We start from the raw sequence: 25,679 nt of genomic DNA on the forward strand, positions 1-25,679 counted from the left end.
TTTTCTGATTCCAACATTTTTTGAGAAACCTTGTGTACAATAAAGGTTCATTTCAGCCATTTTATCGTTTTTTATTCGCAATCATTAATTGTATTATTATATAATTTTATTGACATGTATTGGTCACTTAGTTCTCTAGATAGATATCATCCACTGAAACACTTTTTACAAATTACAGACAGAAAAATAGAGTAAAAATAAATCTTTATAGTTAAGAAGCCATAGGTATGCCCCGTTCTGTTGTTTTCATTGTGTTTTGGTTCTGTCCTGTGACCTAGTTTTCCTCAGTAATTTGTATTACGGTTGGAAATGTTAGAAGCGAAGGCCATGAGACTCGGTTGTAACTTCAGCAGGATTTTTCATTGGGAACACGTGCTGTTGGCAGCTGCAGTCATCAAGTCTGAGGAGCTGTATATTGTGTTTTATAGGCTTTAAGTGTGCAGTCCTTAAAGGTGTTGACCTTACACAGGCTTTAGAAGTGACCACTAAAACAAAAGCATCTAAAGACAATACAGGGCAATTACCCCCGACTGTGAAGAAAATAGTCCCCCAAATGGTATAAACAGTAGCTGGCCACGAGAACTAAGACAATGTAAACATTCATAGTTAGACTCTCAGTAGAAAGATCAAAGACGGACAAATCCCCTTCACTGGAAACTGATGCCATCATGTTCACCTTGAATGCCCAATACAGTGTAGTTCCCCTTAGTTTTTCATGTGATGTCATGATGTCAGGACGTAGGATCAGCAGATCTTAAACAGATTCTTAACTTTGTAATCCCAAATGACGTATTACTGTTGTCATGATGCATGTGAATCGCAGAGCTGGTGCAAACATATCCACATCGCTATGATCAGATGCTTCCTCAACTGCTGCTTTCTTACCACACATATTTAAATATTCATCTAAACCTCTCTCTCAGCAGCGTAAATGTTCAGGATGTTCGTATTTCCAACTTCTTACTTCTAAACAAAGAACTTCGCAATGAGTATATCAGGGCCTTGAATCACGTTCAGTCTCTTGTATGCTACGTGTGCACGAGCACGAGCATTAAGTTGCTGGCTGCAGTTCACTTAACCACCACCGGTGTCTCTAATAACAAGGGTTTCTGAATTCTGCATATAGCCCCTTTAAAGCTAAGCAATAAATATGTCAATCATCTTTAGTGATGCATCTTACAATTCCTTGAGAAATATGCCACATGCTCAAAAGGGAAAAGCTCATGTGCTCCTGAAGACTGGCACGCACAAACACAAGTGGATGAGTCTCATTTTCACCATTTCTTGCACTGTCAGATAAAACTAAAGTTTGAGCAGAAGTGAGAGTGACAAACAGGGAAGAAAAAAAAAATCTAATCATACTTTTGAATTTGCAAATGATGCATTTAATCGTTTCACAAAAAGTGACCAGATTACTGCAACTTAACCAATGCAGTGAATGATCCAAATACTAGAACTGATGTATAAACCTGATGGTTTTTCTTCCTGTTTAAAATCATGTGATCTGCCTTTGACACCCCAGCAACTAAGAGAGAAATTAAATACAAACATAAAAGCTATAAAAGCCTGCTAATTCAATATATTTAGAAACAAACATGAAAATGCAGCCAGTGGGCGTAATTAGATCAATTGCAGTCTAGAAGGAATGACAACAGGAGACTAAGGCGCTATTCACACAGAATGCCCTTTTGCTTTGAAAAACGTGAGACGGGCAGTGGAATGGAAAAATACCACAAAAACTTTTACCACAAAAAAGTTCACATAAACACATACATAAAAAAATTTTTTTAACTCATTTTAACATGTGTGATGCACAAGACGCTGCAAAAGACGTGGACACAATGGTGCGCCTAGTGTGTGTTTAAAAACAATGGAAAAGTAGCGTAGTGGAAAAAACATGTTCTGTCACGTGCAAACCAGCCACAACACTATAAATCACACACTAATGCAACTAATGTCCCCATCTAAAGGGGACATGTTCTACCCATTATTACTTTCTTTTACCTTCACTGACCCTATAAAACAAAAAAGGTCCTGTGATTCTGAATATGAAAAGAACGTCAGTTCTGTCAAATATCACAAGACCTTGAAAATGCTGGGGTGAGCGGAAAGCGCAGAAACATGTTGTGATTCCTTTAAATAGTTCTTCAGTGTGGTAGCAAGTAGGTGACAAACACTTTCTCTGTCATCTGACACGCTTTAGCAACATCTGGCACATGGTTGTGCAATGTGCCAGATCAACTCTCATGACAACTCTCAGAGTGTTTGGCTTGGTAAATAGTTACCCATTATGACAATGTTTTGGTCTTGGGGGAATAGTTCTGCTACGATGCTGCTTCTGCAGAGCAAGAACGGGACTTGCTACTGCCAATACATACACGACACTCTGCTGTTAGCAAGTAAGAAATGCTGCTGCTGTACAATATAGCATACATTAATTACCCGTAGCAGATCTATACAGGTGGAGCTGGGGAAGGTGGAGGGTTTCTGAAAGCACACTGCACTATTAAGTCAAATGCTAACCAAGTATTTGAAGGCTGGGCACACAAGCTTATCGGCTACTGATACAACAGGAACTAGGGGTGCGGCGATCCGATATTCAGTATCGGTATTAGTCCGATACTGGCCAAAATCACTGGATCGGATATTGTATGAATCGCAGGAGTATAATCCGATATGATCCGATCACGGACCTTAGTCCTAAACTGTCATACAAATGCTTAACAACACCTGAGAGACATGCCATAAAGAGAGATGAGCAACATGCAGGGTTGCCAGATTTTCACAACAAAACCCGCCCAATTGCTTCTTAAAAAATAGGCAATTGCATTTCAGGGTGGGAGAGGAACCGCTGACTTGACAACACTGGCGTCACGTGAACGGTAGCTAGAACGTGACTGAGGTGAGACCTGTCAGCAATTATCATGTCAGCTGTGTGGAGTTATTATAAATCAGATAAATGTACAACAAAAACAACTTTAGGATAAAAATTATATTACGATGTCTAGAAATCAATTTCAATAGTAACGTTACATTGGGTTACATTGGAAAATGACAGATCGTTTTGCTAGATAAGACCCTATTCCTCAGCGGGGATCGTGAGGAAAAATCCTGAAATGGTTTCCTCAAAAAACTTAATTTCTTTTCCACTGAAGAAAGAAAGACATGAACATCTTAGATGGCATTGGGGTAAATTATCAGGAAGGTGAACTAATCCTTTAATGTGAAAAAACTTTAGAGCTTGCACTCTCTACCCTAGATTTTTTTTTTCCTTCATCAGGTGTAATGGCCTAGCCCTAGAGTTTAATTTGTGAGTGCCTTGTTGTACTGTGTTCTATTGTACATGAACAATGGAGATACCATTATTTCTATGTTAGGTTATACATATTTAAGTAACGACTACATAGAGTTTTGTGTTACATCCAGTATTTGGCACTGGAATTATTATTTTTTTAATTTGCACAGTTGCACTTTAAATTTCATTCATTGAATGGTGCTGAATAATTAAAAATGCTGCTACAAGTTCTGTTTAAAAAATTTTTTTATTCAAATTGAGTCATGTTGCGGACTACGTATTTCTTTCTTTAGGGGAGTAGAACATTTATTGCACTGTTGAGCATGATGCTTTTTAGATGGCTAGGTTAAGCACAGTGCATCCTCCCGACAAATGTGTTATTAACAGCTTAATTAAGAGGGAGAAAAATATGGTATTGTATCGGTAGATACTCAAGTTTGTGGTATTGGACATGAAAAAGTGGTATCGAGCCACCCCTAACAGGAACCAATCAGATCTGCCCTATAGAGAATGATGTGATTGCAAGCAGGTTGAGTCAAAGACCTATTAGCCTGCACCATCTAGAGTTTCATGACACAACTTTTTGTAAAGGACTTAACATAAAATTATATTTAAATTATATTGTAAAATACTGTCAAATGTATAGGTTTTGTTTGTAAAAACTATGAATTACAATATAATTTAAAGCAAAACAGTAAAATGTTAATTTAAAGCAAAACTCGCAATTGTGAGAAAAAAGTCAGAAATTAGAGATATAAGCTCGCAATTCTGACCTTTTTCCTCACAATTGCAAGTTTCTGAATTGTCTGATTTAAAAAAAAGAAAAAAAAAGAAAAGTAGATTGGTACTTTAAGTAGATTGGTTTATAATTAACATTATATTGCTTAATATACAATTTTTTTTTTTTTTTTACAGTGTACTAATAGATAAAATCATGTACATTTATAAACAAACATTTTTTTTTTTTTTTACACACTTACGCTGAGGTCATTGTGAGGTTCCTCCTGACCAGCAGGGCTGGAGTTGTTACTGAGCTTGTACAGCCAGTACTGTTTGGCTGTGATGAAGACATTCCAGGGCAGCAGAGAGCCGATGCCCATCAGGAAGAAGATGATGTACACTAGATTGTAGGAGTCCTCCGGGCAGCGACGGGTCGCCAGGGGTCCCGCTGGCTGCTGTCGGGACAGCAATGGGGAAGTGTCGTCCCCCGCCGCCTCACCCTCTGAATGCTCTTCGTCAGACATGGAGGAGATGGCAGTGGGAATGTAGGAGGAGTTCGTGCTGGCCTGAAGAGACTGCTTACCATCCATTCTCAAAGAGAGAGGATGGAGGGAGGGAGATCCAACAGATTGTATATGTGAGGGTGACCAGGATAAACTAATGCTGGAAGAGAGAGAAAAAGAGGAGAAGGGTAACAACTAGAAAATAAAAACTAGATTTAAACATTTCCAGAGTAAAAAGTGAGTGGTGCCTGTCCTTGCAAAGCTTGCCAATACAATAATGGGGGTAAACAGGTGTGAATCTTACAAAAACTGTCAGGAATATAACTATATGGACCTATTTCACCCCCAAAAATGTATAAATAATATTTTGCTTATAAATTTCCATTTAATCTTTTAGCAGATGCTTTTGTCCAAAGCAATAGAACAATAAAAGCAGTTGAACCAACAAAAGAGCAACAATATGTAAGTCTTGTTTTCAGTCCAAATATCTAAAAATTCTTAAATCAAGATGCATTTACTAGAAATTAAGTGAAATTTTGCTTAAAACAAGCAAAATTATCTGCAAATGGGCTAAGAAAAATAATCTTGTTTTTGTTTGAATTAAGAATATTTTTCTTATTTTCAGATCATTTTGCTTGTTTTAAGCAAAAACTCACTTAATTTAGATTTTTATTTCCTCCCAGAAAACAAGACCATATGTGGCCAGATTTACTAAACTAAACTAAATTATCCTGAGAAGGCAAGTCCACAAAAGTGCCAATGTGAGTGGAAAGTTCAGCGCTTGATTTACTGACAACGAGCAACTTAAAGAACACAGACGTAGCCGGATCATTTCCACAATGACCAACGCAATCCACCAATAGCAGCGCAAATTAGCGTCTGGTTTAAGACATGCTTTTTTGGGGGCATTAAATAATTGCGCAAACATCTGTAAATTGACAAGAGCAAAACTTTTATTCATTTAAATACTCTCCTCCCATAAATTTAGCGTCTGAAAGGGAAACTCCTTACAAATGCATATGCAATAAGGGAGGCCGCAGCACAAATTTTTCACTGCATATCTTTAGTATATTCTGACAAAGGTTTTTCAACACCAAAAGAGGGTTAGTGTCCGCTGTTAGTAAATCTGGCCCAAAATATCTTATAATATTTTACTTTCACTAGTAAATGCATCTTGATTTAAGAATTTTTAGATATTTGGACTTGAAACCAGACAAATACTAAATTAGAAAAGCATCTTTTGTAGTTATTTAAAAAAAAAAAATGTATATATAGAAAACAAAGATACAATAGAAATAGAATAGAAAGTGGTACTATTAATGAGTCAAGTGTTAAGTGTTATAATATATATATATATATATATATTGAAAGTAATGAAATGTGACTGGATTGTTGAGAACCACTCATGGATAGTTGCTATATGGTTGCTAGGGTGTTGTGGGCCGTGGTTAGGTGGTTTTCAGTTGGACATAGAGACACAAAGCTGCAACTGTGGGAAGCAACTAAAGCTTTTTTGTTGCCTCAGGCATTTCAGGATGACTAAAACAACTTTTGAGATGGTGTGCAATGAGATTTGCACGCTGGTTAGTGCGGTTATCTAATCACATGAAGATTTTTGTTGCACATTAATTGGTAAATGCGTTTCCACTGTAGTTTATGAGCATGTCTTCATAAAAAAATAGCCACTTCAACTGAGCACAGTTTTTTTTAAGCACACCTTGGCATTTCCATTCAGTGTTTTTTATGCCATTTGAAAACATTGGTGCTTGAGAAAGGCTAAGTATTCAGATCTCTAGACATGGCTTAGTTTCTCCCTTTAGGGATCTTTATGCCAGTTTATCATCCACCAGGCGAAAAAGGCGTAAGTCTGATAAAATCAAAAATAAATTAAAGCAAAGTAACTCATGATTTAAAAAGTAGGCTAATAGCATGCCTTACCTCCACAAGTCACATGATCATTCGTGTCCATGTTTGCTTAAGCAATAAAGAGGAAGGAATTTCAAAAATATAACAACCACTTCAATAAAACACAGAACCCATAAAAAACGAAGGAAAGAGTGTATCCAAACTTACTAGACCGACCGTCAGCCCCTCTGCTGCTGTGAGATTACTGTCAGTCTGCTTTTAAAACCAGTCTGCCATTCTGGAGATGCTGGCCGCTCAGATCACAAAGAAGAAAGAAGCAAAACACTCCGTCAGGACTCGCAGCGCTGCAAGAGACATGAGAAAACACCTCCACCACATTACTCAAAGTACAGCATGTGAGCCAGTTACACAGAACAATCGGTCTCTATCCCAATCTCCTCTGATGCGTCACTCAGGGAATGCTGGAGTAACTCGTAATGCTTTATCTGCATTGCTCACACCAATTACAAAATTCTCACATGCTCCTCCTGTACTCCACTCGATCACATGACATGACTGACATTTACCTAGAAGACTACAAACATACTCACAAATTATACTCTCTAATATACAGCTGATAATATGATATCCTCATCAATGAACAGTGCACATTTACATTTTTTTTTTTTTAATAATTTTAAATAAATATTGTGTAACTTAAGTCTTCATTTAAATTCACCAATTTTCACCAATTAAATTGCATTGTTGCCCATTGCTCACTCTCCCAGCTAACAGGGAACGTTCTCAGAACTTTCACCAACGTTCTGGCAAGGTTCTCTCAAAGTTATGAGCAAACATTCCTCCAGTAATGTTAATATAACGGTCGTTATTTATACATCGTTCATGGGTTGTTGTTATTTATAAACATATTAGTTGCACGTTCGTTTAATGCTTTTTTTAATGTTACTACTTGTTTCAGAACGTTCAGAAATAACTTTTTCATAACTAATGGGAATGTTAGCAGAACATTCTTATAACATATTTTTGTTAGCTGGGCTGCTCTGTCAAAAAAAGAACAGTCATTCATCAATAGTAACGGTGGCAAATATGATCACTTTTAAGGTTTTATGCACAGCCATTAGAAAGATAAGTTGTCATTACAAAAGGGTACAGTTGTGTCCGATGGTAATATCATGGAACTAAATGATTACCATACACATGTTCTATAGAGTTCACATGGTACTACAAATAATACTTGACAATATAGACACCAAGAAAAAAAGAATTGCTTGGAAGCTGCTCATTCATTTAGTTCTAAAGTTCTCAAATATGTTTTACTGAAAAATAAACGTATCTCAGGTTTTTCCTCAAATTCATTAGAAGAAAAAGAGAAACGAGACAACTGTTGGCATACAGTAAAAGAGTATAAAAATTTAAATTAGTGTGAAGAGAAGCTCAGATCATTTGTTCTTTATAGAATTTGCAGCAAAATGTCTCAGTTTGCTCTGTCACTCTCACTCTCAATGCTGTCTGGGAGAAACAAATCAAATAATAATAAAGAGGGTTACATTTAATTTTGTTCTTTCCTATATAGGTGCTCCTAGGCAGCAACTTTACTGGTTATCGTGATACCCGGTAGTTGGTGTCGGTAGTCAGAGTTTCGAGACAGCCCATGTCACCAGATCCCGAAACAGTGAAGGGAAGTGTGTTTCAGAATGACAGGAAAGACAGATTCAGCAAAATGTGTAGAAAAAAATGACATTTCAAACAGAAAACTTGCTAACGTTATAGGCCTAGCTAAGAAAAGAAATCACAAGTCGAATGGTAAGTTCAGATAAAGTTACTGTAATAATAAATGTAACGTAAGTTACAGCTGTTAGAGAAATACAGCTGTTATGAGACGAAACAGCTGTTTTGGAGGCTATAATGACAATATTACACGTACACCAGATAAAAGTCTCGTGTTTAACCTTGTTTAGTCTAATGTTTATCGCAATCAGGTGACTATATGACATTCCTTCACCTGCTGAACTAACTTAGGTTGACCTGTGAACTGCAATAGTATGAATTTTCACGTATTCTCACTCACCAATAGCTTGATTTTAGCTGAATTCATCTTTCTTGTACCTGGTTTCCACATATAACGTTAGTCAGTAACACTATAGTAGACGTGGTGCCCGTTACACAAACATAGGAGAGTTCACAACAACAACACCATCCGTATAGTGTAACGTTATAGTCATAGACAGTATATAAACGGTTATAGTACAGTTCAGTTGGTGAACATGAATAACACGACTTCAAATTAAAAGCTTCACTGCAAGTTAAAAGTCATGTAACCAAAAAAGAGACAAATTTATGATAAATAATTATGTTCACGAAATTGCAGTCAGCTGAGGATTTTATACAGAAAGAATATGCTATGCAAAATAAATTCTCAATAGGTAGATTATTTTAAACACGCAACTTTAAATTTAAAGTTGAAACCATTTTTTCCTCTTACATCCTGAAACATCCACTAATAAAGTAAGTTAATAAATACAATGCAAGCACAGCTTTTATCCATTTTATGCAAGGTTGAGTATCTGAAAAAGAGGACGAGTGATAAATAATAAAATATAAAATAATATTTTTTTACAGTTACAATATTTTGTATTTAAGTGTGCCGTGTTTATCAGTGTAATAATTACTTAGTGTGTTGTTGTAAAAATACTGCTAACACTCAGTAAATTAAAATGTTTTAGATTTCATTTCGCAATCCACACACAACAGCACATTATGGGGTTTGCTTATAAAAGTAATCTTGCGTGGCTTTTATTTTGAAATACACTGGAATTGAACGTCGCTCATTCTTTCTGTGTTCGCCGGAAGTGCGATTACGTGTGTACGGAGTCGTTTTTTGTGATTACAGGTAAGGGCTTTTTAAATAACAAACATACTTGTCTGACAATATGATTGTAATAAGTGTTTAATGATCTGTCTCAGATGGCGTCGCATTGATCTTTTTTTGTCCAGAAAAGCAATTGCGCTGTAAAAACACGCAGTCACCAACACACACGTGTTTATTTCCACAAGCTGGACATCTCCATACTATCACATTAAATCTGTACTCTTGTTATAATCGTGAATGTTTTAACTTTTATGTGTGTTATTTATTAGATATGGTTTTATTGTTATATAATATTTTAACATTATCAGTAATGTGGTGTCCACAACTGTATATTAAAGCATCTCTCATGCATCTCCCCACAGTCAAATAACAGGGAATGTATAATGTCCTGCCAAGGCCTGAGAAGTCAAGCTAATTAATTATTATTTAATCTAATTAAGTATTAGCTAAAAATGTCACAGACGTCTAAATATTCTCATTCAAATATATATATATATATATATATATATATATATATATATATATATATATATATATAAAAAAATTCCAGGTCATTGGTTGTCAATTTGTAGGAACCCGGATTTATGTCAAATTGTTTTGAATATATCATTGTTTTTTTTCAGTCAGTTGTCAGACAATGGCTGATGACGGTCCAGCAGAGGATTATCCCACCGAAATCGAGGAAAACCTCAATGATTTTGACTCCTCTGTGAGCTCTGTCCAGAATATGGTCCAAACACTCGTGTCTGTATCCAGAAGTGACCATCTGCGTAAGGTATGTCGAAACAAATGCACAAATCAACAGTTAAATGAACTTGCTACATATGAATGGCTTGTTATTGGAAGGTTTTGATCTTTTTGTACCTCATTTCCAGCTGGATCCTCTTGATCAAGCTAAATTGGATCTGATGTCTGCATATGCCCTCAACTCTATGTTCTGGAGTAAGATTTCACACCTTTTGTGTTTAACTTGTCAGGTGTAATGAAATTGAACAGGTTATGACAAGATTTAACTTTCCTCCTTAGTGTATCTGGTGACACAAGGAGTCAATCCAAAAGACCATGCGATCAAACAAGAACTGGTAAGAAAAGACTAATTTTACTTAAAATGTTTTTGGTTCCAATTATAAGTTAAAATTCATCAGTAGCATTTGTGACATTGTGGATAACCACAGTAAATAATTTTAATTGCCTATCATTTCATTTTTAATTAATTTAACTCATGATAACAGTTGAAATATTGCAGACATTAGGTTAGTAAGTTATTTTAATCACTCTAGTGTCATTGTCATCAAACTTTAAATTTGAAATTGTATGAGTTCGTTTGTTAACAATGTATCACTAGAAAAAAATATTAAATAACGCTTTAAACATGAAATAAGACATTTCCCCTTAGAACCTTTTTTGGAATAAATGTTCTTTAAAATTCCATTAAGAACCATAGGGTTTTCTGAGGCGCTGTTTACATTTTTTCGTTTTAACACCCCATCCTCGTCCACACTGGCGCTTCCATTGCATTTAAGAAACGATCTCCGTCCACACTGCACGACCGAAAACGCACGTCACATGACCATTCGTGCACACTGGCCATGCGCTTACAAGTGTAAACTGTTGCCGATCGCTTTAATAATAATAGCTTGCCTCTTACGCATGTGGGCAGCTGCAGTATTATAAATGCAGAGTTTAACTGACAATGGCTGATAAAAAAAGGACAACAAAGCTTGCAGTTCTGTCTCCATGTTATTGTTTACACGGTCGTCGAGGCTGGTCTGGCTCTGGTCTGTTATTGTTGTGTTCAGGGAGCGTAATGTGTGCAGCCACACCATCTTTTTCAAAAGTCTCCGTTTATACTGAAATGCAACCCTGGAGTTTTCAAACGTAAAAAACTCCAGCGTAGTGTAGACGTCAGGTGTAACCGTAGCTAAAGTTAAAGGACAAGTTCGGTATTTTACACTTAAAGCCCTGTTTTCAGATCCTTTCTGATGAAAAAGAACGGTTAAGATTAAAATGTGGACAGATGCTGCTGGCCCGAGAATTTTCGTTTTCTTTCGCTTTCCCCCCCACCTCCACAATGGCTGCATAGGTGCACTGGAATATCCTTCCTAAAACGCATTAAACTTTCGTTTACAAAGACGTGAAACTCACCGAGTGGTCAGGGGTGTTCACTGATATGCTCACAAAAATCGCTGCAAAAGATGCTTTCCAACAGGTTTTATCGTAGTTTTTGTCCAACTCCATTGACTTGTACCTCACAGCATATCCAATACAAGTCAATGGAGTTGGACAAAAACTACGATAAAACCTGTTGGAAAGCATCTTTTGCAGCGATTTTTGTGAGCATATCAGTGAACACCCCTGACCACTCGGTGAGTTTCACGTCTTTGTAAACGAAAGTTTAATTTGAAGAAACCGAAAATTCTCGGGATAGCAGCATGTGTCCAAATTTTAATCTTAACCGTTCTATTTCATCAGAAACGATCTAAAAAACAGGGCTTTAAGTGTAAAATACCGAACTTGTCCTTTAAGCGTTTTAAAACGAAAACGCATTAGTGTAAACGGGGCCTAAGAGCGATAAACTGACATTGCTATTCTTTCAAGTGGCTAACAGCATACTCAGGGCTTTATTTGTTGTAGTAGTAATGCAGCATTTTCCACACCATACAATGTTTTAAAATTAATTGCATGCCATTTAGCAGCATAAGTCATCCAGCTTTTATTAATATGATATTCTAATATCAATCTAGCTTAAGGCAATGTTCAACAAGTGTCTCATACCAGCCACTAAACGAACGACAAGTAACGTTATAACTTTCAACACACTCAAATGTGTTTTTAGTATGATCGTTTTTTAGTTAAACAGCGCTGCATTACCCCACAACTTTAGTACGTCAAATAAAGTGACTTGTATGAGTAGTAATTCAACACCTGTGGCTGTTTGATTGGGATGAAATAAAATGTGAATTTAAGTGATGAAACGTAACCGTAACAAAGTTCAAGATCAGGGAAGAAAGAGGCAGACGTTAAATGTAACTTAAATCGTAAAATATGCATAAAGAACAAAACGAAAGGATGACTGCAGCATATAAGCATAATAAAAACAGCAAGGTAAAATGTCCCAGGCTCTCGCCCCGCCCTCCTTCATACCATAGTAACATTAATACAACATTGATAGCCTACATTAGCTCCTACATGAACATGAGTCCCGTTAGATTGCTTTCTTTTGGCTTGAAGGTGAAGACGACACATCCCATGATTCAACGCTCAATCACAGTGTCATCAAGCTACGCTTTTATTATTGGTTTGAATAAGCGACCTCTAGTGGCGAAAATTACATGCTGTGGCTCTAACAGGGTTTCTGCGGGTCTTAAAACCAGGCCAAAAAGTCTTAATTCAGGTCTCTCAATTATGATCTTAATTTACATCAATTAAGGCTTTAAAAGGTCTTAAATCAGAGCAGAGCATTAAATGTTGCCTGCATTGGAAAAATCTTGTTTCCCAATACACATATCTAAACATTTTTAAATTAAGATACATTGTTTTGAAAAACTGAACCAAATTAAGTGAGTTCACGCTTTAAACAAGAACAAATATCTGTCAATAAGTTATGAAAACTGCCCTTAATTTTTCTGAGCCCACTGCCAGATATCTATTCTTGTTTTAATCAAAGTCACTGTGTTTTGATTAATTTCACAAAAAGCAAGAACATACTTTTTTGCAGTGTGATCATCAGGATGTAAAGTAAAAGTTATGTCCAAATTCTAGTGGTTGGGAGCAGAGGTTTTTAAAATGAATAAAAAAAATAATGGAAATCTGGAAGTTATATTTTCAAAGCCTGTAGTGTTGCTAATACAACATATTGTTTTCCCTTCAATGTATTCCTTACTTGGTCTTAAAGATCTTTAAATAAAATTACCTTCGTAAAACCAGCAGAAACCCTGATTAAAACTGTGAACTGAAATCCAGTATGTGAAAGTAGAATTCTACGTAAAGTCACTACTTGTCTTTGTGAATATTGGTTTAGAAATTGCACTAACAGAGAACGGACACTAACATCCTCCTCTACCTCACAGGAGAGAATCAGGACATATATGAACAAAGTTAAAGAGATCACGGACAGAAGAAAAGCTGCCCGTCTGGACAAAGATGCAGCATCACGGTTTGTCCGGAGCGCACTGTGGGAGCCAGAGGACAAGAAAAGAAAGGACACCAAAAGAAAGAACACAACTGAGCAATCCCACAAAGGAAAACACATAAGGTTTTCTTGATTGATTGAAACGCATTGAATTTTCTCTACAAATATTTTGCAGACTTTGAGATTAAACACAACAAATATCTCAATGCACTTGGACTTGCTTAAGAAGCGTGCCATTTACCATGTGACTGTCCATGATGCCGTGTTGTTCATAGTGACCATGTGTCGAGGAGCATCATCCTTTTTAAAGATGGCTTGTTTATAACTAAAAATCAAAGTTTAAAAACCGCTTGAATTACTCACCCCGTCTTAGTTATATATTTTTTTTTAGCATTTCTTTAATTTTATTCTTTCCCATAGGCTTAAGTTTGTTTTATATCTGGGGTTACATAATCTGAAATGTGATGCGGACCATCCATAATACCAGTCCCATTAAAACTACTAAATCCTCTTTTTCTTGTCAATTCATTTGGAAGTATTGTCTTCAGATTCACTATTTTTCATTCTTTCTTTTTTGTATTTTTTTTTTTTTGTATTTAGATTTCTGGAAATGATGAATCCTTTATGTAGTGATGGGAGAAATGAAGCGTTTCGAAACTTTAAATCAATTGAACTGCTTCACAAAATAATTCCCTATATCGAAACGCCACAAGCCGGTAACTCCTGCCGGTCAGAACAAAAAAACACACAACACCTTTTATAAACCAACTGTAAATGTTTTATTAAAAGTGTATTCTATAAAATGCAATTAACAAATCATCTAAAACAACTAAATTTGAAGTGTTTCTACAATGTTATTTTATTACACTGTAGGGCTTGTTTTATGGAAAGCTTGGTTAATCAGCCACTAAGATACTTTTAACTACTACTCTTCCTTTTTATTATACACGTGTTATTAAATGTCTGTAATTAATTACTAACAAGCATCGGTCAATACTGAAGCGACATTTTAAAAACTCTTCACAAATTCAGCGAACCAGAAGTCTAAACGGACCAAACTGTGAATCATTTTTTGCTTTCCCACAAAATGCATTCAATGACCACATTTCCCATAATCCATAACTTTTGTCATTCATATTTTACCATCTGCAAAACACTATATATTTGCAGCACATTTTTCCAATGCTAACACACTGCTTTCAAAACTGATAAAAGCACATTGAAATCCGAACGATGGCAAACTGCATTTCTGCAAGAATTATATTGAAATATAAAATATTAGCAGAATATTTACAATGAAATTAAATAATAATTATTACAAGGACAACTAATTGCAATTTCAGTTGAAAGCTTACCCAGGTGTCCTATTTTTAGTCTTTATTATAGTAGTAATATTATTTTTTAAGTCAGAATGAATATGTTTGGAAACATTGATCAAAGAAAGTTGTTGTTATTGTCGTTTTTTAGTTATTATTGCTTCAGGATTTTGCTCTTGTTGAAATTAATTTTTTTGCATATAGACTGTCTCAATTGCTTAGACACAATTCTGGGAACAACTCACCATTTTCTCAAATCTTCACACACAATTTTAAAAACTCACACCCAACGGTACAAACAGCTGAATACCTATTCAAACTTTTCCCTCAGGCAACAAAACACACAAAGTGTCAAAAACACAGACTACATGACTGTTTGTTACACACTGGAGGGATTAATTCAAAACAATACCAAACGCTTTGCAAAGGGTTTTCAGATTAATAATTTGGAACTTTGTGAAATCACAGCACTGACTGAAAACCCTGACAAAAAAGATGCAAAACAGTACTGTAATAACTCTTACATAAGTAGATAAATCAATACTCCTGTGCATGACGTTTTGGACAAAACCTGACCTTTGAAATGTCACACTGACCAAACATGCAAGGAAGAGTCCATGCACAGTAAAATATTTACATTTTCTAAAGCTTTATTTCCAAATGCAGCAAATATTCAGGTTACTCCGCATCAACATCATCTTGTCTCAGGTCTGGGTCAGGCCATACAGTAATGTCTATTACAGTTTACTACATAAACAGAGGGGTGCAGATACAGTGAAATTCAACAATGAGCTTTAAGAAAGCTTTATTTTCATTGCACTAATGTAAAGAGATCTTGCAGTAGATGAAAATCACTAGAAAAGAAAAGTTTAAATACTAAAGAATTGAACTTGGAATTGCAATAACATATACAGTATACTGTCAATTACAGAACAGAAAAATAAATTCAAAATCGCATTGCAGTACTGGTAATGACCATATTTGCCATACTATAACAGTCTTAGTCTTCTGTCAAAATAATTTCTCCCCCTCCCCTTGGCATTTGTCTCTCAGTTCTGCAAAAAAATTTAAGGAGCCTACTACAAATCAGGTTGAAAATTACTGTTGAAATTATTAATGAAAGTTCTCCCATCTAAAGTGCTGCTGTGCTGTAATACTGTATGTGTAAGAATGAAGAGCCTGTAGACAAACTTCCCTCATGGTCATTCCAGCACAAGAACATGGCCAACTATAATGCTTTGTATTTCATCAGGAGCAAATGTCTTTTGACCACGTCCCCGTTATTTTACTTTTTCTGTCCTCTTAGTCTTTGTCTCCCACAACTAGGATTCATTTTCCCAAAGCACATAATCACCTCTGAACTTAATTATATTATCCTGCGATTCTGATTGTTGTGTCATCAGTTCTGCTAGTTAAAGGGGTGGTAAAATGCCCTTTTCACAAGATGTAAAATAAATCTCTGATGTCCCCAGAGTGTGTGTGTGTGTGTGTGTGTGTGTGTGTGTGTGTGAAGTTTTAGCTCAAAATACCTCACAGAAATTAGCATGTTAAAGTTGTCATTTTATGAGGGTTTGCAAAAACGCACCTTTTGTGTCTGGCCCTTTAAATGCAAAAGAGCTGCTGCTCCCGACACAGAGGGCGGAGCTTCAAGAGCTCGTGTGTGTTAGCAGCTCCGATCTCACGCAGACACACACTAAAATGACAGAAACTGTTCTGCCTTTTATGTTTAAACGGAGTCAGACAAAGATGGAGAGACTCAAGAAGAAGTGACAACATGTAGAAGCAAAAGGACGTCTCTGAATGGTTAGTTGATGAATTTATGTTACTGATGTGTTAACTATCTTCAATTAGCATATTCTGTCATTATAATCTATAAATAGCTCGTACAGGAACTGTTGTGAGATACACACAGAGTGACTTTCTATTGCATGTGAAAAGACAGATGCTACAGTTTGAGTGATGTGTCGTGTAGTCCCTATACATCCGTTTGTTGTTGTCCTTAAAAAACGATTTCTTTAAAAGCAAATATCTCCCTTTGCTTTGAACTTTAAGCGTTGTAACTTTGCAGATGTTGTTTATGCTCAAACAGCAACATTACACACTAACTAAAGTTAGAAAAGTTAAATCATAATCAATCACTCCTTTAATGTTTTCACATGGATAAATGTTTCCTGAATTGTAACATGGTTAAAACTGTGCAAAATGAGGGCATTTTTGTGTAGTTTTGAAGAAAACATTGAGAAAATTGGGTTAGCGGAAGGGGCGGGACTTACCAGCTCTATAAAGAGTCATAAAGTTGCTCCTGCTGCTCATGGACAGCTAATACTCACGCTCTCCGTCTCTGGGAGATTCGGAAGGGAATGATTCAGATTTCTCTCGGCACAGCTACTAGAAGACCTACAGCTGTCAGACAGGTTGCTCACGTCACATCTACGTCGTCAAGCTCAGTTTGAGGCTGCGCAGTACGCTCAGCCATCAGGAAGTGAGTGCTTCTATGGCCCTGTCCCAAATGGCACACTTCATGTGGACTTTCGGTCTCGTGGACTTAAATTGCGCGTGCTCGCTGAGTCTACGAGTCCGTAGGCCGTCCCATTCATAATTTTAACGCTCTGAAGTGTGCTCAGCAGCGCCCCCTTTGTACCCTTGAAGCGGTCTTCAGCGAAGCCCGCATGGATGCAGGCTTCACGCACTTTAACTATCCAGGAATCCTTGCGAAAGGCCAATCAGACAACGGATGGGAGGAGCTTTTCGCTCACGGACAATTGTTAACATGTTAAAAGTCTGAGAAGAAAATATTTAAGTGTAAATATCATTATGTTTTGTATGACTAGGTGTACATTTTACCAGTTGTTACCTACAGTTAATACAAACATTATGGTCATCAACCAGTGGTTGATGTCTCAAACATAAATATATATTTATATTTAATATAAACATAAATAGCTTGCTGAATAATAGGCTACGATCGCATTATGATTCATTAAATAAATAGAACCGAATGTCAGGGCTTAACTGAGTCATGTGTAAATGTAGAAATATAATATTTAAGCAACAACCGGACCGTCTTCCTATTTCCGGCGTGACGATCGAGTCTGTCCCAAAAATACCTCTCAATGCGCCCTCGTGGACTCGCGCCAAGGCCCCTATAGGTCTGCACTACATGACGTCACCAAAGTGTGGACTCTGAGGAAGTCCACAAGTCCGGAGTGTGCCATTTGGGACAGGGCCTATTTGACTTCACTTTTCTCCGTTGAAACCTATGGGGTCGCTGAGTCCAGTTTATATACTGTCTATGGATTATATATTTTCATTTTATATAAGGTAAAGTAGTTTCAGGGAAATACAATTAATGAGTTTTAAATATTCTTTTGAAGATACATTTGTCTCAAGATTATTGACTTTTAAGATTATTGAATATTAAGTTATATTGGTCACCTGACTGATTGAATAAGTCTGTAACAAAAACTAAACCTTTGTTAAACCAGTCACTTTAAAAGTAGTTTTGTTTTTTAATAATATATATTTATTATTCCTAATAACACAGGAATGGGGAGAAAAATTGTGTTTGTAGACCAATTTCCACGCATCCAAAACGTTTTTGTGAAAATTAGACAAATTAATTGGGAGTTTAGTGCATTTAAAATCACAGGCAAGTAAAAAATTCAAGACCACCATATTTTTTAAAGATTAAATTGGGAATAAAGAACCATGGAAATTATTCTCACAAAGCCTATATTATTAATAGTGTCAAAATCATTTAATCCTTTTTCTGATTCATTTGTAATTATGGGTTTCCTTTTAATATAATCTTCCTTTCCTCTCCAGATAAATTTAAATAAAATGTTGTCAACCTCGGCACACATTTTTGAATCTACATAAAGAGATAATGTAGGATATACGAAGAAGGGCACTTCAACATGTTAAACATAAGTGTAATATATATTGCAAAATAATTTTAAAATAACATTATTTAGTCGTACTATTCGACTGGTAATCATGTTAGTACACTACCTACCTACCTATTAATAATAAAAAACTTAAAATTCGTTGTATTTCGTTCGTTTAGTGTGTGCAGGGGTGATAGACAAATGGATGTCGTACTTTTTTTTAATCGCATGTGACTTGAGGCTGAGCTCTAATTGGCTTGTTTCAGATTGACCTTGTGGCAGAGCCTCCCACTTTTGATTTAAGCGAATCAAAATTGTTTTAGAATATTTTGGCTTTGTGTGATTGGACCATTCTCGACTTCCAAGGCAAAGCCACGCCCAATATCTATTTCATGATGAATTTAAATTCGCTTTTATCATTACAAAAATAATTTCTCAGGGCGTTCAAACGAAAAAAAAAAACTATGATGCAGTTTGGACGGATTTGGACAGAGTTGGCTAGCCGGATGCGATGTAAGTCATGCCTTTTATTGTTTTACCTGTTTGCTGTTTAAAAGTCCTGTCACGGAAGCGTTGTGGGCCGGACACAGAAGGTAAATGAAACAATTCAGTTTAACTTGAGGCGAAATATGAGTTTTTAAATGTCTCTTTATCATGGAAGTATTAATATATGTAACGTTACTATATAAAAGAAGACAAATTGTATAGTGCCTCTTCTTAAATTGGACATACATTGAGTCAATTCTGCAACTTGACAAATATGTTGTCAATATCATTAAACTATAAAAAATCATGGTCTGTAAGTTTTTGCAAACTCATTATTGGGCTTTTTTCAATATCTGATACTGTTTTTCTGAACGATTACTGAATTTTTGATTTCTGAACTATTTTTTCATGCTTATTTTATTACTGATAATAAACCCACAGCAAAGTCATATTCACTGAATCGCGGTACCTTAAGGTTAGTAATAATTTAATAATTATTTCATGGTTTAACAGTTGAATTTTCAACTTCCATTTTTTAGCTAAGCAGTAATTATACATTTGTATATTGTTAAATGGTTATTTAAAAATAAAAGTGTGATAAATGGTTATTTATCAATAACATTCATCGATGTGCGCTCACGTACGCGACTTCAGGTGCGCGTACATGAGTGATTAGAATTTAAGTTGCTATGGCGACGCTTGTTATGATATGATGCATATGAGCGGTTCGAATTTTAGTTGCTATGGCAAAGCGAATATCAACACGCTAGATCGCTTTCTGGTGGTTGAGAGACGAGGCGAATTCAGAGACTTTTGCTGAATATTTTCTGTGCTGATCTTGTGATTTTGAAACTGTTCGGAGGACTTTTATTCTAGAAGGAGACCGGATGATATCCTTTACATAGTTTTATTTATAGTTGTATCATATTATTTTCTGAGGACACTAATATTTGATTGTTCTTTTCTTATTTTAGAGGGGGTTTGGAGTTTTATTTTATTATTAATTTATTTTTGGGGTGGGGTATTTCTGAGGAGAATAATATTTTATTGTATTGTTTTTTGTATTGCATTTGTATTGTTTTTATTGCAGTTTGAAGGAGGATGCCAGGCCCGACCCAGAGCCAGGAGCTTATTCCTGGATATTTAACACCTCTGTCTTGTGAGTTTGTTTCTGTGTCCACAGGTCCGGCTCACGGGAAGAGAGAGTTGCAGAGCCCAGATGATGGACGTCCGTCCACTTCGTCCAAACGCTCTCGCAGAGGTCAGAATAGGCTTTTATTAAAGTTAATAAATGATTTGTCATTGAAAATAGAAAGTTGAAAAAAATAAAGTAACATTTTGGTGTGACCACTGACATTGATTATTAATATTATTAAAAATGTCTGGAATATTCCAGCCGCTTCCACATATTCTCCACCGGGCATCATGTCCTCACCATCTTTGTCCCGCTCTGTGGGGAATGTGGAGAGGTGGCTATGCGGGTTGTCGAGCTTTAGCAGCAGAGGAACGTACATCATCGAGAAGAGGAGCAGTAACAACAGATCTGAGAGCCAACATGAACAGGGCAGTGGCGGAAACAGGAGTTTGTCCAGATCCAACAGTCTTAACGGGAGTTTGTCCAGATCCAACAGCTTTGAGTTGATGTGTCCTCCACTGCCTGGTCAAGTTCCCGTCGAGCCAATGAAGACTTCCAATGTCCCGACTCCTCAGGATGCCATAGAGGATTCACCTGTGAACAAGAGCTCGACAGGTGAGACTGAAATAAGGCAGAATGGTGACTGCTTAACATTTCTGACAAGTTTCTGACAGCTTCTCAGACCGCATACGATCCCGATTGAGTTCTGTTTTACAACATATTGCGCTTGAATGGTCAAATACACACAAAATTATGTCAAAATGGCTGTTGTGACCAGTATTCATGTAAACCGTTATGTCTTAATAAGACATTGCTGTATTTATGAAAATCAATGTTTATTTAAATACATTTTATTTCATAAAAAAGAAATGTGAAATATATTTTAAGACATGGCTCATATGACCTTTACCATTGCCAGAACTGTGCCAAATGAGGCCTGGGAATGTATGCTCTCTTTTTTATTAAAGATTAAATAAAATAACAAAAAAATAATTATCATTATCGTGAAATAAAATGATTAATACTTATATTATATTACTTATGTTAAATGTGAGGTCAGAGATGTTTCTAATTTTTGTGTATGCTTAAATTTCCCCCCCTTTGTTTCAGAAAATCCTAGAAAACGTAAGAAGATGGGAAGAATTTGTTCTTTCTTCAGGAACGTGTGGAGTTTGAAGAGTTGGTTCGGCAGCTGTTGTGACAGTAAAGCTGTGGATGTTGTGGAGCCGTTCGTTCCTCCACTAGATCTGGACTCAGAGCCTGATTCTGATCCAGATTACTCCGGTGTCGAGCCAAATCATGGTAAATCTGCAGTCATTATTTCTCTAACATCGGTTTAAACAGTTTTATCATCTTGGTTTCCACTAAAGATATCTTGAGGCTTGTTTTCAGAGAATATTAATATGATTTTTTCCACCAGCACAAAACAAAGCATCTAGCGGGCTCATATATTTCTCATATTTTCCTGTTTGTTTTTCAGACTCCTTTGAGTCTCTCTATAACGCGGGAGTGATGATTGGATGCGGAGGATTCGGAAGAGTGTTCGAGGGAACACGCAAATTTGATGGCAAAAAGGTAAAGCAATTTTGCTGAATTGAACAAACATTTTGCTCTTGCATCCATCAAAACTGATTTAATACACATAATACTCAGATGCTCAAATCGTTAATATTATGTGCAAGGTCAGGCGCTTGAATGCTGTTACTGTTATTGAACATTGTTTTTCTTTTTCGGTTTTGCAGGTTGCCATCAAGCGGATGCACAAGACTTGCAACGATCTTTATCTTGCTATTGTAAGTTGGCCAAATTTAAAAATGATGTTTTCTTCGGATTTTTACCCAGCTAACCTTCTGTCTACTACTTTTCTCCAGCCTGGACATCCCGAACCTCTCATTACAGAAGTGGCGCTGCTCCTAATGATGAGGCAAGAACCCATAAGCCCCTACGCCATACAACTACACGACTGGTTTGAACACCCTCATAAATTCACCCTGGTGTTGGAGTATCCCGAACCCTGCGAGAGCTTGCTGGACTTCATCATTCGTAATCCTCAAATGGACGAAACAACAGCACGGGTCATCATGCGACAGGCTGTGCTGGCAGTGCAAAACTGCATTGAGCATGACGTTTTTCACAATGACGTTCATGCGCACAATTTCCTGTTGAAGAAAGACACGTTAGAGCTCAAGCTGATAGACTTTGGCTCTGGTCAGCTGCTCAGTAGTGATGGATACGACAGCTACATATACATTGGTGAGCATTTTGGGAGTTTGGAAACCATGTAGTGACTTGCTGATTATTTGTGACTTTGAAAAAAATGCTCAACAATGCACATATGTCTTGCTTACAGGATTACTGGATTACTGCCCACCTGAAGTCTTCACAGAACCTCGATTTCACGCCGTCCCATCAAATGTCTGGTCTCTAGGAGTGTTGCTGTACGAGATGGTGAACGCAGTTCCTCCTTTTCACAATCCAACGGAAATCAAAGAAGCCAAAGTTACATTTCAGAACTCCAACTTATCCAAAGGTGAGTGAATAATATTGATAACATTGATAAACACACACATAAAGCAAAGTCTCAGTACAGAAACCGCTAAAGGTGAATTATGTCAAATTTTAATATATAGTTAAACGTATAGTGAGAGTTTGCGCCGTGGCTACTGTTGCCGGCGGAGCCATGGGAAAAGAACCCGTAAGAGCTGCGTTTGTGATGTTTGAGTTGGGGAAGATGTAATGCATCAAAAGGCGTTTGCTAGGTTTTTTGAAAATACGCTTTATTTTGTAATTTCGCAATGTGCCACTAGTGCAGCAGCAAATACATACTTCACCTTTAAAGTAAAGACAAAGAACACTTTACCTTATATTAATCATGTTTCAGATGCTGTTTTCATGCCAGCATTAGTGTCACATGGTCATGACTAACCAGCTCTCTCCTTAATAAAATGTGTACAGAATGCAGTGATCTGATTAGCCAGTGCCTAACCCTGGATCCAACTAAACGCCCGACGTTAGAGCAGATCTTACAACATAAATGGATTAGAAATGATCTACTGTAGAATGGAGACGTTCAGGAGATTCACCCGATCAGTGATTTCAGGTGTGAGGAAGTGTAACAGACAGAGTGGGATTATTAGCATTTGTCTTCAATTCTGGATTATTTGTAGTGAGGTTTTCATTTTCTTTTTATTTTAATGTTCTTTTTATAGTCAAGTCACCTTCATTTATATTGTGCTTTAAACAATACAGATTGTTTCAAAGCGGCTTCATGGTAATAAACAGGAAAATAACAGAATAAGTGATGCAATTGCTATAATTAAATTCTGTTGTGTAAATCAGCTTTAAAAAAAAATATAAACCAAAAAAAAAACATTCATGAGTTGATTTGCTTATAAAATCATTGTATTGGACAGGGAATAACATACTTGCTGTCCTTGGTGGAGGGCTCGAGCTTGAGACTTGACCTGAAGCCTCAAGTCCAACCCCATCCTGACAGGAACTCAAGCCGCCACACTGGAGATCAGAGCCTGTCCACATCTGAGCAAGAACATGAGAGACTGAAGATTGGAAAGAAGACATCAAGTCATCACAGCCACATTTGCTTTGTTTTAGAAGTCAAGACAAGTCATCTTTATGTATATAGTGCTTTACAAATAACCAATCTGTATATATGACCCCTTTGAATAAATGCTTTCAATGAATCCAAAAGAAGAAATGCTTTTAAACAGTCTCAGCCTATGAGAAACCTTTAAAGTGAAACGGTTTAAAATATATCTACATGGTTGCAAACTTACACAGCCTGTCTAAAATATCACCCTATAATAAATGAGACTAGAGTCTGTGGGCAATAATATAATTTTTTGCATGACACTCTCGTTGGTTATTTAGGTTAAAGAAGCTATTCTTGCATTATTAGAGAGATAATGGTCAAGGGCACAGTAGGCAATGTAGGGCACAGCTGATTGGTTCCTGCTGTATAAGTAGCCAATGAGCTTGCGTGCTCAACCTTCAAACACTTTGTTAGCATTTGTAATAGTTGCAGCTTTCAGAAACCATACACCTTTCCCAGCTCCACCTGCATTAACTGAAATCGAAAATAATTAAATTATACCTACGATTTATTGCAACTTTACATTTAAAATTACACATAAAACGTGTGATTACTAGTAAAATGTTTAGGTCACTTTGTTAAGCTTTTATTAATCGCTTTTATTAATCAAGGTTCAGGTACTAGTTCAGTTAACTGATTAATCTAATTTCACACTAAGGATGATAACTAATAACGTCTTGGGTTACAACTGTAACCTATGTTCCCCGAGAACAGGGAACGAGACATTGTGTCGATGACGCTATGGGGAACGGTCTCCACGTGAACCGGTGTCTGAAAGCTGATCCAATCATGGCAATCGTTATTGATGGGCGACAGCCTATGACGTCACTACTAGTGCGACCCGGAAGTATAAAACGGGCGTCTAGAGAACATGTCATCCACTTATCGTCTGAAGGGACTGTTCAGCCGGTATCCCAGAGGCATTGCTGGCGTTGCAGTGTCTCGTTCCCTGTTCTCAGTCGCAACCTGAGACGTTCCCTTTCTAAAGTGAACTCGCACTGCGTCAATGACGCTATGGGGATCGATATACAAACCCACCTTGCTGAGGGGAGTGCCAAATTATGGCTGTGACAAAAACGTCAGATATGGTAGTTTCACTGAAATGCCAAACACTCCCCTTCGGGTCATATACTGTCAGTGACACTATTCCCTACGGCCACTGCCCAAGCTTTAAGCCTCAAAGAGGCCTCCGATACAATGAAGTCCTACTAAGGCCGCTCAAAGGCTTGGAACCAACAGCTTCCTTGGAAGGGGTTCCTTTAAGGTAATATGGCCAGGGGGTCCATAAAGGAGTCCCGTCCAGTCACTTTTTGAGCCGCCAGGGAGGCTGACCTGGTCTATTTTACTGACTTAGTCTTGCCAACAACCTGTCTGTTTCCTAAACAGAGTCTCTAACATTATTTGCCTCCGGTAGGTCGCTCACAGACCGGATCATAGAGACAGGCATCTTGGTATAAAATGCTCCATTACCTTGTATATTACGTTATGGCCCCGTAGAAGCAGTTTCTGTATAAATAGGCTAACGATTGCGTCATAACCACTCGACTCTGTCGCACAAGTCGAGAGATTACCGCATAGACAGGCGGAGAAGCTCGCAAGCAATCGGGGGAAGGCATAAAGTCTGATAAAGTCAAGGGAGAAGCCCATAGAGAGTCATAAAGTTGCTCCTGCTGCTAGCTCATGGACGGCTAATACTCACGCTCTCCGTCTCTGCAAGATTCGGAAGGGAATGATTCAGATTTCTCTCGGCACAGCTACTAGAAGACCTACAGCTGTCAGACAGGTTGCTCACGTCACATCTACGTCGTCAAGCTCAGTTTGAGGCTGCGCAGTACGGTCAGCCATCAGGAAGTGAGTGCT

General features: G+C 37.1%; 3 protein-coding genes across 6 annotated transcripts in view; 2 read left to right on the forward strand and 1 right to left on the reverse strand.

The window, feature by feature from the left end:
• Window positions 1-8,691, reverse strand: part of slc29a3 (solute carrier family 29 member 3) — a 25,774-nt gene extending 17,083 nt beyond the window's left edge. Inside the window, exons 1-3 of one of the 2 annotated variants that reach the window (XM_079635934.1) lie at window positions 8,453-8,691; window positions 6,592-6,728; window positions 4,276-4,678 (exon numbers count right to left, since the gene is read on the reverse strand). In XM_079635934.1, the coding sequence (XP_079492060.1) occupies window positions 4,276-4,605 (330 nt within the window). In that variant the 5' untranslated portion in view covers window positions 4,606-4,678; window positions 6,592-6,728; window positions 8,453-8,691. Of the gene's footprint in view, window positions 1-4,275; window positions 4,679-6,456; window positions 6,729-8,452 lie in introns of both variants that reach the window. The other variant, XM_079635935.1, reaches the window with a different exon arrangement.
• On the forward strand, window positions 8,046-16,171 carry c1d (C1D nuclear receptor corepressor). 2 transcript variants are annotated; one of them, XM_079635938.1, is made up of 5 exons: window positions 8,046-8,187; window positions 9,877-10,028; window positions 10,129-10,195; window positions 10,280-10,335; window positions 13,324-13,897. In XM_079635938.1, exons 1-5 carry the CDS (start codon window positions 8,079-8,081, stop codon window positions 13,516-13,518), a joined length of 579 nt encoding a protein of 192 aa, XP_079492064.1. In that variant the 5' UTR covers window positions 8,046-8,078; the 3' UTR covers window positions 13,519-13,897. The 2 variants fall into 2 exon arrangements, with proteins under 2 accessions (XP_079492064.1, XP_079492065.1); XM_079635939.1 differs by lacking the exon at window positions 8,046-8,187 and adding an exon at window positions 9,169-9,274 and having other exon boundaries at window positions 13,324-16,171.
• Window positions 16,172-20,709: 4,538 nt separating this feature from the next.
• Window positions 20,710-23,870, forward strand: LOC307010553 (serine/threonine-protein kinase pim-2-like). 2 transcript variants are annotated; one of them, XM_079635337.1, is made up of 8 exons: window positions 20,710-20,824; window positions 21,320-21,511; window positions 21,690-21,784; window positions 21,952-22,002; window positions 22,081-22,462; window positions 22,560-22,739; window positions 23,165-23,309; window positions 23,623-23,870. In XM_079635337.1, exons 1-7 carry the CDS (start codon window positions 20,716-20,718, stop codon window positions 23,266-23,268), a joined length of 1,113 nt encoding a protein of 370 aa, XP_079491463.1. In that variant the 5' UTR covers window positions 20,710-20,715; the 3' UTR covers window positions 23,269-23,309; window positions 23,623-23,870. The 2 variants fall into 2 exon arrangements, with proteins under 2 accessions (XP_079491463.1, XP_079491464.1); XM_079635338.1 differs by lacking the exon at window positions 23,165-23,309.
• Window positions 23,871-25,679: the final 1,809 nt, after the last annotated feature.

This window comes from Phoxinus phoxinus, assembly GCF_949152265.1.
Source record: "Phoxinus phoxinus genome assembly, chromosome: 14".
NCBI classification, from domain to species: domain Eukaryota; kingdom Metazoa; phylum Chordata; class Actinopteri; order Cypriniformes; family Leuciscidae; genus Phoxinus; species Phoxinus phoxinus.